The sequence below is a fragment of the Rhipicephalus microplus genome, chromosome 1 (genome assembly GCF_043290135.1).
Source record: "Rhipicephalus microplus isolate Deutch F79 chromosome 1, USDA_Rmic, whole genome shotgun sequence".
Taxonomy (NCBI): Eukaryota; Metazoa; Arthropoda; class Arachnida; order Ixodida; family Ixodidae; genus Rhipicephalus; species Rhipicephalus microplus.
Genome location: NC_134700.1, coordinates 159,383,165 through 159,395,576, shown reverse-complemented (window position 1 = coordinate 159,395,576; position 12,412 = coordinate 159,383,165). Strand labels below are relative to the sequence as shown.

Genomic DNA, 12,412 nt, shown 5'->3' with positions numbered 1-12,412 from the left:
ATTCTTTGGGCTGGCACACGGGCGCAGTCTCAGCGTCATTTTCACCATTGGCATCCTCGTCAGTGGTGTCCTCGTCACCACGAACGGAGCTGACGATGTCATTGATTGTCAGTTCAGCTGACATGTACGCTTCATTGTCGCACTCCACAAAGGCCTTGAACATTCATCCCAAGTCTTTCCCTAGGCATCCCAAGTCCTTTCATTCATGCCGAGGCATTCATCCCAAGTCTTTCAATGGCTTCTTGCCACATGTCACCCACGTCGCTTTCTTCGCTGCCTTGTTCAGAGTCAACTTAATGTTGAATTGATACTAGGCCTGCCTTCCCTGAGCAGTTCTGGATGGTGGTTGCCGTAACATTCCACCAAGGCCCGGCAACCACTTCTGCAGCCTGTCACACACTGATTGAAGTAGGCAGCTTCAGCCGAAGATTAATAAGCAATCGCTGAACAAAGAATTTGAGGTAATGGGCCTTGACGCTTCTTATGATGCTTTGGTTGAGTGGCTGTAGCAACGAAGTGCAGTTAGGTGGCAAGAATTCTAGCTGCACATTAGTCAGCCTAACATTCACAAGATGCACCGAGCAGTTGTCGGCGATAATAATATTTTCTTGCCTGCTCGCCTCATCTTGTCGTCCACCTTCATTAGCCACTCAAAGAGCTCCCGCGTCATTCATGCGTGTGAATTGGCCCGATAATCGCACAGTAATGATGCAACATTCTTCATGCACCGAGGCTTTTTATATTTACCAATCACCAGCGGTTTCAGCTTCTTTGTGCTTGTGGCGTTGCAGTAGAACAATACCGAAATACGGACTTTGGATTGCTTGCCACCTTTACAGCTGCTCCCCTTAAAATGCATCGTTTTATCAGGAAGCATCTGGTAGTAAAACGCCGTTTCATATGAAGCAACGATTTTGCGGAACTTTTCGCCCCTCCATGCAGCAGTGCTTGCTGCGTCTGCCCCATTTTGTTCACCTGGCATCACTTGCCAGGTAATTCCGTTCCTCTCACGGAAACGATGGAGCCACCCCGTGCTTGCTTCGAAGCCCCTGATGTCTAAAGCGAAAGCAATAGCCGGGCTTTTTCCTGCAGCATGGGTCTCGACACCGGCATATTTTGAGAATGTGCGTCGTGGAACCACGTGAGCACTCCAGCATCTACGTCCTGAAAGTTCCCGAGTCGGAGCCGTTTTTTTGACAGTGCGAGTTAGGACCCTCGGTGCATCTTGATGATCTTCTGTTGATCCTTCAGGATGGTCGCGACAGTTGATCGTGCGACCTCCAACTCGTTCGCTATGTAGATTTGCTTTTTATTGGCGTCTATTTGTGATATGATGCCCATTTTTTATTGCAAAGAGAACTGCCTCCGCTTCATTCTCATGCGGCTCCTGGTGCTCATGGCGAACGGAGAACGTAGAAACGATTACCTAAACCAGGCATTGACACTAATCAATAACACTAATCGTTAAACACTAACTGTTAAACGACTGTTGAACGGCGTCGAACAGCGGGCGAGGCTCAACTTGACCAAATCGCTGAACGGGGATGCAAAAACGATAGAAGGCGCTGCAATAGCATACGGCAACGAATGGAGAAATGATCCGAAAGCTTTGATGATGATAATAGTGCCACATAGTATGGAGCTGGGCATTTGCCGTATTTACTCCCGTAATCCTCGCACTCGCAGAATTCTTGCACCCTCCCTCTCCGAATCGGCCAACAAAAATATATTATTTTTCCGCGAGTACTGATTATCGCACTCGCGACAATTGCAGCAGTAATGCCTACTTTCAACCACTGATGATGACGCAAAGCCTAGTGCCATCTTTAAAGAACTATCCATACTATCAGTGCACGGAGCCCCAATTCAATCCAAGCCAAAGTGACCAGCACGCGTTGCAGCTAAAGCCCCTATACTTCGTAAAAGTATTACATCTGCTCTCTCCATTGCCGCCTACTCTCCGGCGCGTTGCTTTCTTTTTCTTTTGCTTGCGACAGTGGCGCCCCCGTATTACGCCACGAGCTTGCAGTTTGTTTTTGAGCCGGTGGCGCGCCGCCGCTGCTGCATTGGTTATAGCCGTTTCTGTACAGCTGTAGCCGTGTGCCGAGCCTCGCATACGGCTTTATGTAATGATTCTCCTGCATTGATTTTCTCAGCAAGACTGGGTGCGCTCACCATCAATGTTACGGTAGAAGAGCTGCTGCAAGTCATGCTTAAGTTGTTGAATTGCACCTCGTTTAAACTTTTTTTCGCGGCCTAGTGTTTTTTTGTGTATCTGGCACTGATATACACAACTAGGTCTATTGCGAACAGGTTGAAATTAAATTCAGTCAACTCGGCATGCTAGTTATTGAAGCGGTAAGTAATATTTAAATCGCAACTGCAGTGTCTTAAGCCACGCGGTTTGGGAAGTAATAGTTCCTGTGTGTACAAACTATCTCTATATTTTATAACTTCAGCAATGTCAACATTGTTTATGGTTCATTCATTCATTTTATTACCTCAAAGGTCCCGGTTGGGATATTACATGAGGGAGTGGGTATTACAAAGGCTAACAATATAATGGTAGTTATGATGGGATAGTTTCGATGAGCCGTTTAAATGCTTTGGTGTCGATGATGGTGGCGACTTCGGTGGGCAGGTCATTCCAGTCTTGGGCTGTGCGCAGGAAAAACGATTGATGAAAGGTCACAGTATGGGCTTGTGGTGGATATACTGCGTTACAGTGACTGTTGCGGGAAATGCAGTGGGCTCTTCTGATGTATGGGTTGCTCAGAACTTCGTGATGTTTCGCATGCTACCTCTCCTCTGCCTGTCCCATGACATGTGCACGCAGTACGCCGTTCTGAGATGTTTGTCCTCTGCGGCACAGTTTGCAATCATTGTCTTGAGGTTTTACAAGTTTTCATAGGCGTTGCAGATAATGAAGGTGATAAAGGTCGTTTTTGCACACGAAAACTATTTCGGATTGCTGGACGGCCAAGATGGTGCTGTGATGTAGAGGTCGAAAAACGCAGTGGTGTCATCACTGTCGGAATTACCACTAGCCGATTTCTAGCAATGTATTCTCATAACTCAATGCACAGTATCATCTTAACGCAATGAAAAAGTTAGGCTCATCGACGTATGTATTGCAACAAAGTGTTTTTTTTTTTCAAGTGCCAGGGGTTAATTTCATTAGGAGCACATGCGACGTGCACGCTGTTAGAGACACGGGCTGCGCTTGAGAACAGCCACGATAATCATGAAATTCGAAACATTAACCACTTCTGAGAGAAATGCTCTCACACGTCCTGCACTTTGCATGTGGTGAACAAGGAACACAGGGGCGCTTTGGTGCATCCAACATGGGGCCGAGTGGCGAAAACCGGTTCTTCGCCGCATCCACCCGAAAAGACGAGAAGCTCCAGTGGGGAGAGGAGGAAGCGGCGCAGATAAAAAGAACGCTGTACTTTTCCCATGGTATAGGGGCTTTAGTTGTGGCGTGTTAGTAAAGTCTGTGCAGCGTGTGGTAACACAATGTGTCGATACGGAAGCTGCACGGCTGCTTTTAGTTTGAAAGTGATTGAGCATGCTCTAAACAACGACGATAGGGTTGCCGGCAGGCACTTCGGAGTCGGGGAGTTTTGTGTTCGCTACTGGCGACAACAGCTCGAGAAGCTGGAGGCCAACAACACGCGTCGGATGTTCCGTGGGCCATAGTGCAAAATACTCCCAGCTTGAGGCGGAACTTCTTTATTATGTCAAGGGTCTCCACACGAACGCCCTTGAAACAGTGGAGAGTGGCTTTAGTGTCTGCAAATAAAGCGCTTTGTGTTGAACCTGTGGTTTTATCGTTAAGGTAAGTCTCGATCAGTACTTAGAAGTTTGTAGTTTCTGGTGGGAGAATCCCGATTTGCGACCACTTCATTTTCTTTTTCGCCCTGTACGTTTTCGCAGAAAGTTTTTCCACCCCTCCAACTTTTCATCGATTTTGCGCGTAGAAAGTGTGAAGATCATGGGAGTAAGTACAGTAGATCGCCACTAGTAATTCGTTATTTTGAAGTGCTATTAAGATTGGCGGGCGATCAAATTCTATTTGTTATTCTGAAACATTCGTTGCTCTGAAATTCGTAGTAAGTAAATACTTTTACATTGAACACTGACATTGGGAGGGGATTTTCGAAATATTTGGTAATGGGAAAAAAATCGATAATCTGAGGTTTGTTATAACGGTATTTCACTGTATTGTGCTGAAAATGTGTTGCCAATATATCATTGGAACATTATGGATTTCGAATTTCTCATTTTATTTCTTGCTTTGGGAAAATCTCCTCGAATAAAAATTTTTGAATATGGAAAGCAGTTGTGTAAGTATGACCACAAGGAGGAAAAAAAAGGCCCCACATGACCAATATTTTTCTTTTCTTTTTTTTTTTTTTTCAAAGCAGGTGACAGCATTTAGTGAAATGCCGCAGCAACCTCTCAGTAATGGCAGGCACCCACAGACGTGACAGTTCTTAAAATGATATAGCGCTGATTTACACAAGTGCTTTTGCTATTAGTGCAAGCCAAGCTCATACCACGAGGCAAGCTTCTTTGATCTTATTTGTAAGTAAAGCTACACTGCCAGTAAACTTTGCAGTGCACTAGCAATTGCACTAGTGTGTCTATGTCTTTCCGATCCTGGTGACATTGAAGCCGTAGGGTCTCTTGACGAGTGACGAAGGACAGCCAGAAATAGTTCGAAATGAAGTTACTATAGTCCTACTACTTTCTTGATAGCACATTAACTTTACAGAACGCCTGCTATGCTGTTGCATTGTAAGTAGCATGTGAAGCAATGTTGGTTCTTGTTTGTCTCCAGAGCTTTGCTGTAGTCCCTGCGTCATTGTCACCTGAGCATGCTTTTCTCGTTCACAAACAGGTTCTGCCACCGGCATGGTCCCAAGGCACAAGTAGGCAAGCCACCAGCACCTCCAGATTTGCTCTGTGTGGCAGAGTCTATGATGCCTCGTGTCATTTTGCGCCTTGTCCAGCACCTGCGTGAGCACAGCAACAGTGTTGATGCCGGTGAGAGTCTCCGCTGCTCCTGGCTTTCTTGAAGGGCACAGTTTTAATTCATCTCTTAGTATGCATGTGTTAAAGAATCTGCCAGTTAAGAAGGATAGATGAATAGATAGAAGTAAGTTGTCCTTGTTCTGTAGTTTTCTTCATCTTGTCCCATGCTTTATTGTGCTATTTTTTCATCGGATAGTTATCTCCCTCTTAGTACGATAGTAGTTTGAAGCTCACAACTAGGCTTGCTTCAAATACCATGTTACTAAATAAGGTTCGGGGAGCAGGCTTCAAGAATCGTGCGAGAGACGCTGTTTAAGGCAGCAAGAAAAAGGACACAAGTTGCTTGGCACACAAACATATATTCAAACAGGAACGAGCACAGATTAACACAAATACAAAAGCAGAGCAAACAAAATAATATACAAAGCTTCTTTAGAAACAATTCAAAGACTAGATATGCACACGCGCTGGGGCTTGACTTGATGGTCGTGGCTGCGTCACTGATCGTGGATGAGAAGGGCCAGGCTCTACATCCACTTCATTGGGGCAGAAGACGTGTCGTGTACGGAGTTCTTCGCGCATTCATGTTCATCAGGGTAACTCCACCAATGTTTCCTTTCCAATTGAGGACGGGCTAATGCGTCTTCTTCTCTCCAGATTCTGGCATCGTCTGATCTCTGATTGGCTATTGTGGCTTGCTCTTTTTTTTTTTTCCTTGGCACGCGCCAAGCACCTGCAGGTAGATATCTTCAAGGAGGGTGAACCGCCCTGGCTCCAGTGCGCGTGCTTGCACCTTTTTGCCACTATTTCATCATCTTCTTAGCGGTGTCAGGGGACCTCATCACACACCGTCTATTGTGTTGGCTCAGCAGCTAAAAAGATGTGCAGCTAGGCATACAGGCAAAGGTTGACTTCACAGTGACTGCATTTAAATTATGCGAAAATGCAGAACCACCAGTGTAGCATTTCTGAAATGTTGATTCCCTGGCTGGTGAAAATTAATGTTGGGTTCTCCACTATGGTGTGCCCCACAATCATATCGGGACATTGGCCTGCAAAACTCGGAATTGATGTTTTCCTTTTTAGTAGCGATATTTTTCCTTTGTGCCAACGATGCCACCGTTTTCATCATGGATTCGTCACTGTAATTGCATTGCCAGGTCTTCCATAAATCTTCACTGTCAGCCTTGCTTTAGGGTGCAGGAACACGAATGTTCTCATACCGCCATGGCTAATATTTGGAGTTGCTTGTCCCCATGGCAATTTGCTGTTGGAAGATGAATCTGCTAAATCTGGGCATTTCACCCAGCATTGGAGCTTGGCAGTTTTTTCAGGGTTTTATGCTTCAAGTAGTCTTTTAGAGTGATGAAATTTATTAAAAGATAGCCCTTTGCAAACCACTGCAAGCAATATCGTAGCTATCCGGGATAATGTTGCATGCACTATGAAAAACCTCCTAACATGGCATAAGCATAACTGGCTCCAATTAGAGCCCTCTAAAAGCCACAGTGAATGACTTATAAATGGAGGCATCACTGAGGTTTTTCCTAACTGGAGAAACCACTGAAGTTTCTTTTGTTACAGCTTGACACAGAACACCAAACGAGCCCATGCAGCTAGTCTTCTTTGTTTTTTCACTGTGGTGGCTTAGCTTCTTATAGTTTCTGCGGGTAAGCTCAACGATGCAGGTTTGATTTTTATCGAAGTGGCTCATTTTGATTGTGCTGATGTGCATAAACGCCTGTATAATTTGATTTAGTTGTGTGTTAATGAAACTCGCAGGATCAGAGTTAATTCATTTCCTCATTGCTTCAGGATCTGGTGTGTGTTTGGCTGATGTAATCTCAGAAATTGATTAATTAGTTTGCTTCATTTTCAGGAGCCGTGGGCCAGAAGGCGGTGCAAGAGGCAGATGGCTTCCTGACCATGCTTCATCAGCTGAGCGAGATGGGTGCTGTCATGCGACAAGTTATGACTCACGCACTCACCAACCCCCTCAGCTACCGAACACTCACCTGCAGTGCTGCCAGTAAGTTACAGGGCTCTTTGAAGGAACACCGAAAAACTTAAAAAAAAAAATGGTGTGTGATACGTATTTTCATGTGGCGAACTCGAAAATCAAGTCGAAAATTTGCATAAACCAACGCAAATAACTATAATTTGCTGAAAACAAGCAGCACACGCCGCGCGCGAGTCACGCCGCCGCTGTGGTTGTTCGAAACTCCATGAACTCTCTATCAGGAAGGGGAGGACTGCTCACTGCGCTCGCCCGCAGTAAATGCCTTGTTTATCTGTTAAGGTGCTGCGCCGTGCTCCCTACCGGGCTGTAGAAATTTGGCGCCTTTTCCTCTTCTAACCACTACCATCAGCACCACCACCATTATTTGTTGAAATCAGGCAGTTGCTGTAAGTATGGTGAACTGTGAAAGTCGGACCAATTTCGCTGTACATCCGTACATGTTCAGGTCGGCCGCCACTTTAAGGGCAGCGACTGAAGCGACTGAGGCGTCACAGAAAAGAGAGTTCCAACCAGCCACCTTCACCCGCGTCGGAAACATAGGCTGGTGCATATAAGATGCATGCTAGTACTTAATTTTACCTTAGTAAACTGTTACAAATGATATGCTTATCTGTGGATATGAAATTCGATAAGAAACAGCAGCATCGGCACTCCCTTTTAGGCTAATGGCACGGTCTGCGCTATGTGCGAGCAGCGTGCAGAAACATCAGCTGTTTGTGGATTTCACAGCTCAGAGTACAGCATTGTTAATGGAGCCAGTATCGTACTTCGCTGCGGACAAGGCACACGCAATGAGTCGGTATGCTACCCCGAGAAAAAAAGAAAGAAAAAAAAAACCAGACGAGTGTCGATGCTCTTGCCGCAGTGATGATAAGTACTCTGAACTGCGCTGAAATTCGCACAAGAATGATTTGGCTCATATATTGCAATTTGGTTTTTTATAATATTGTTGCTTTTTTAAAATTCTGCCCAATACTACATTGATGATGTCTTAAAACTCAAACGGTGTATTAGCTGCGCTAGAAGCGCGTGACTGTCGGGTAGAATAGCTGATTTCAAATATGCGTACTCATATCTTTATACACGTATTTTTGCTATAGGTGCTCATGCACGTATTGCATGCAATTGGAGAAAGAGGAGTGGCTGCTGCCTCGAAATTTGGCAGATTCACGACCGCCACAGCGCGCTTCATCTCGTAAATTTGAAGTATTTGCTTTTAACTGCAGCGGTGTTGTAAAGAAAGCCTATAGCAGCACTATAGCAGTGCGCTTGCGGTCCGTCACACGGCTTCTTTTCACGTTTTGCAGGCTTTCTTTACAATGGGGGAAAAAAAAATAACAGCGCGAAACGTATCGTACAGGGAACATTTTAGTCGGTGGTTTTTGAAAGTGCTCTACGTCTCAGTGTTTATATTTTGGGTTTCCAGCTCATAATTAAAAAACAAGTATTTACGAATTATTAATTAAGTAGTATGGGGAGAAATAAAAAATAGCCTGAGTACTTACAGGCTAGTGCGAGTAGTATGCGTTTGGTTCAATTTGCCTCCTAAATGCCTTTCACTTCCAAATTCTTAGCTCAAGTTACGTGGGACACTCTGTATAGTATGCTGGTATCATTGAGGCTAAAACTGTGTGACTACAGCTTTAGTTTGGGGTACAAGCACTGTCCATCTCATTCGTACTAATTCAAACAGTACCTAAAAAATGTTAATTTATGCAGTTGAACTTTGAGATGAAGAGGTTGTCATTGCAGTGAATGACTTCAGTAAACTGCAAATTTCATTAAAGTACTGAAAAAGAAAAAAAAACCTTTGTATGTAAAAATTTAGGCAAGAATTATAGAGAGGTGGACTTCCATATTAAGCAAAGATTAGTAAAGCTGTGGACTCAAGTATATAAATAAGGTCTGCTTCAGCATTGCTTATCGTCTCCTTCATTGTAATCTACTCAGAGTCTGAATCCTAAGTGACATGTTCCCCAGCTCCTGTGTGTTCTTGCAGACATAGTGGAATGATGGCTTGTAGTGTAAAGGCGGGGTTTTAACCCCGCCTTTACACTACAAGCCATCATTCCACTATGCTTTGTGTTGTGCTTATGTTGTGTGTATGCTTTGTCCTGCTTTGTGTTGAACACTCGAATCTTCTTATAATGAAGTTGCATCTTGCACAAAAATAGGTTTGTTATATTAGAAAACTTGTTATAAGAGTATAGTTCTAACATTGTATCTATTGCAAGACTATTCTTCACTTGCTTCGTTATAGCCAATATTTCGTTATATCTGGGTTCGTTGTCTCGAAGTTTCAGTGTATGTAGTTAGCTAGCATGCTATCCCACGCTCCTGTGCAGATGATGTGGAGGATGAAGAGAAGGCAAAGTTTCTAAAGCACAACTATGAGTGCTACGAGGAGGCCAAGCGTCGCCTGCAGAACTGGGAGTGTCCACCTGAGTACCAAGGTGAGCTTCACTGAGAGGGGCTTAACACAATCGAAGAGTAGTTGCTGTCAACTGCAAACATGCCACTTCAGGGCTAATTTTTTTATAGTATACCGTATTTTCGCTCGTATAAGCCGCACCAAAAACCCAAAAATTTCAGTGGCAAAGTGGAGGTGCGGATAATACGCGGCATTTTTTCTATAGTGCTGCTTCACAGCAATGCGTGTTAAGCTGTGAAGCCCCTTAAGGGTGTAGCGAAGGCTACGGAGGCGGTGTCCGCAAATTCGTGTTGCTCCGCAAGTAGCATGGCAGCTTGTGACCGATTTTGGTTTCGCTTGCTCGCACCGTTGAATCGTTTAGAAAAACATTTGGGGAGAGACAATTCGATTGTTCAGTGTAAAATCTCACTGTCACACCACAAGTATATTTTTTGGACGTTCGCAAAAGAGATAGAGATATTATCAGTAAATTTATGAACCACTTTTTGACGCAGTAGCAGGCATGCATTTCGGTTCTGTTGTTTCCAGGGTGCTGTTACAGTGTACTAGAAGGGGTAGTGCTAAGTCGTGGAAGCCTAAGTCGATCTGTTCTGTCACCATGAGTAGCGTATGGCGGCAGTCCTTCACGGCACAGCAAAAACTTAAGATCATCGCCGTCGCCGAGGTATTCGGAAATCGCAAAGCGGGAAGACTGCACAATGTTGACTAGTCCTGCGTGCGACTGTGGAGAAAGAAGAACGAGAGCCTACAAGCCGCGAACCGCGACCGTAGGTCATTTCGTGGCCCCAAGACCGGTGCCTACCCTGAGCTGGAGGCGGAGCTACTAAATTTCATCGAAGATGTGAGAAGCAAGGGTCACGCCGTATCGACCGAGATGGCCCAAGTGGAAGCGCGGCGACTTTCGAGGGAGCTAGGCCTACCTCACGAGTTCCGTGCGAGCCGCGGATGGCTGCACTGCTTTATGAAGCGGCAAGGGCTCTCAATCAGACGGCGGACTACAATATGTCAACGCTTGCCGGCTTCTTATGAGGAGAAGCTGCCCAAGTACCAGAGATATGTAATTGACCTGCGAAAGCAGCACAATTGCATTTTCTCGCAAATCGGCAATGCGGATGAAACTCCTGTTTATTTTGAAATGCTGTTGGACACAACGATTGAGAAGACGGGCAGCAGTTTGGTGAGCGTGCTGACCAGCAGGAACACGAAACTGCGCATCACATTCTTGCTTTGTGCCCTCGCCGACGGCTCGCAACTGCGACCGTACGTCATCTTGAAAAGGAAAACTCTACCAAAGATTCATTTGCCTGCCCGTGTGGTGGTGCGCGCACACGAGAACGCGTGGATGAACAGTGACTTGTTCATGGACTGGATCAAGACGGTATGGGAGAAGAGGCTCGGTGCGATGCTCGCAAAGAGGTCCATGCTCGTTCTTGACTCGATCCAACTGAGGAAGTGAAGGACCACCTTTCGTGCAACGGCACCGACTTAGTTGTTCTACCCGGTGAAATGACGTCAATGTTGCAGCCTCTAGATGTGTTGCTTAACAAGCCCTTCAAAGTGCATGTCAAGCGCTCTTACGCCAAGTGGATGGCCGAAGGCCTCTACGACTTGACGCCGACAGGACGAGTCCGAAGGCCTGATATTGCCCTATTCTGCAAGTGGATTGTCGAGGCATGGAAGGCCATTCCAGGTGAGATGGTGCGAAAAAGTTTCAAGAAATGCTGCATCACAAACAACATGGATGGAACCGAAGATGACCTTGTGCATAACAGTGAGGACTGCGGCTCAAGTGATAGCTCTAGCGAGAGCAGCGACAGTGTGAATTGTGACTGGCCTTGCAGACAGCGTATTCTGCTTGCTAAATAAAGCTTTTTCTGTATACATATGCGCTATGTTGCTTGAGCAGTAGCTTTTGTACAGCCTTTCCTGTATATCAAATGTGCGGGCAATACGCGAGGATTTTTTTCTTTCTCCGTGAGCTGAAAGTGGGGGTGCAGATTATACGCAGGGGCGGGTTATACGTGCAAAAATACGGTAGTAGCGAACGGGATCTGCCTTGTTGGTTAATTGCAAGAAGTAACACAGTAAAGTCCACTTGATTGTTATGGTTAGCCAGTGTCTGCTACAGCAGTGTCGCATCTTGTTTCTATTGCTTCAGTGTGTCACTGCCTAGACACATTACGAAGCTTCTTTTCAAACATTGACATAGAAAATGTTTTTCCTTTTGGCTGTCTTCACAAGACTGGCCACTAGAGAATGTGGACTCTACTTCCAATATTGAGAAAGCTGGTTGTTTTGTGAGTTGTACATGTGATGGTAATCTATTTCTGCAATTTTCAGTAATAAAGTTGGGGTTTCAATGTTACAGCAGTAAAAATAACTGCACACTTCCCTGAACAGTGGCATGTTTACGAGCAGTGTTTTCTAGGCTTGTGTAAAATATGTTACATCTTAATATTTACTATACTTTGAGCATATAAGCCTGCATATCAACCTTTTAAGCTAAAAAAATGATGAATCAAGATAGTAAGTTTATTTAATTGTCAAGTGGGGCTTTGCCACAGTCGGATTTGCTTTAGGTAGGTGTTACCGTGGCTTAGCACTCTCTTACTGCTGTGAAACGACCTTTACAGGCGGTCGCATGCTAACCAAGGAGGATTTAAAAAAATTTCTGGAGTGGAAATGGCTACGCAGAAGTGAAGCCGTTCCTCTGGCAAGATGGCAGTTGTAGCGGCAATCTAGGGGCATTAAAACGGGGCGTTAACCTCGCACGCCCAACAAGTTTACTGTGGGAACTTTTTCGGGTCACATAGTGCTCCAAGTGCGTCTTAGAGTTACTAGTTTTCTTTAGTGAGCCTCTAATGGGAGGCAAAGTTCTTTGAAGATTCAGTCATCCATACTCGTTTCTGTATGTTATTTCG

The 12,412-nt window shown here is 45.1% G+C and overlaps 1 protein-coding gene across 3 annotated transcripts in view; it reads left to right on the top strand.

The window, feature by feature from the left end:
* The window catches only part of LOC142801708 (E3 ubiquitin-protein ligase ubr3-like), a 145,158-nt gene that overhangs the window by 8,403 nt on the left and 124,343 nt on the right, over nt 1-12,412 (top strand). For all 3 annotated transcript variants that reach the window (XM_075887554.1, XM_075887553.1, XM_075887555.1), the window contains exons 3-5: nt 4,907-5,052; nt 6,920-7,069; nt 9,406-9,513. In XM_075887554.1, the coding sequence (XP_075743669.1) occupies nt 4,907-5,052; nt 6,920-7,069; nt 9,406-9,513 (404 nt within the window). The remainder of the gene's footprint in view (nt 1-4,906; nt 5,053-6,919; nt 7,070-9,405; nt 9,514-12,412) is intronic.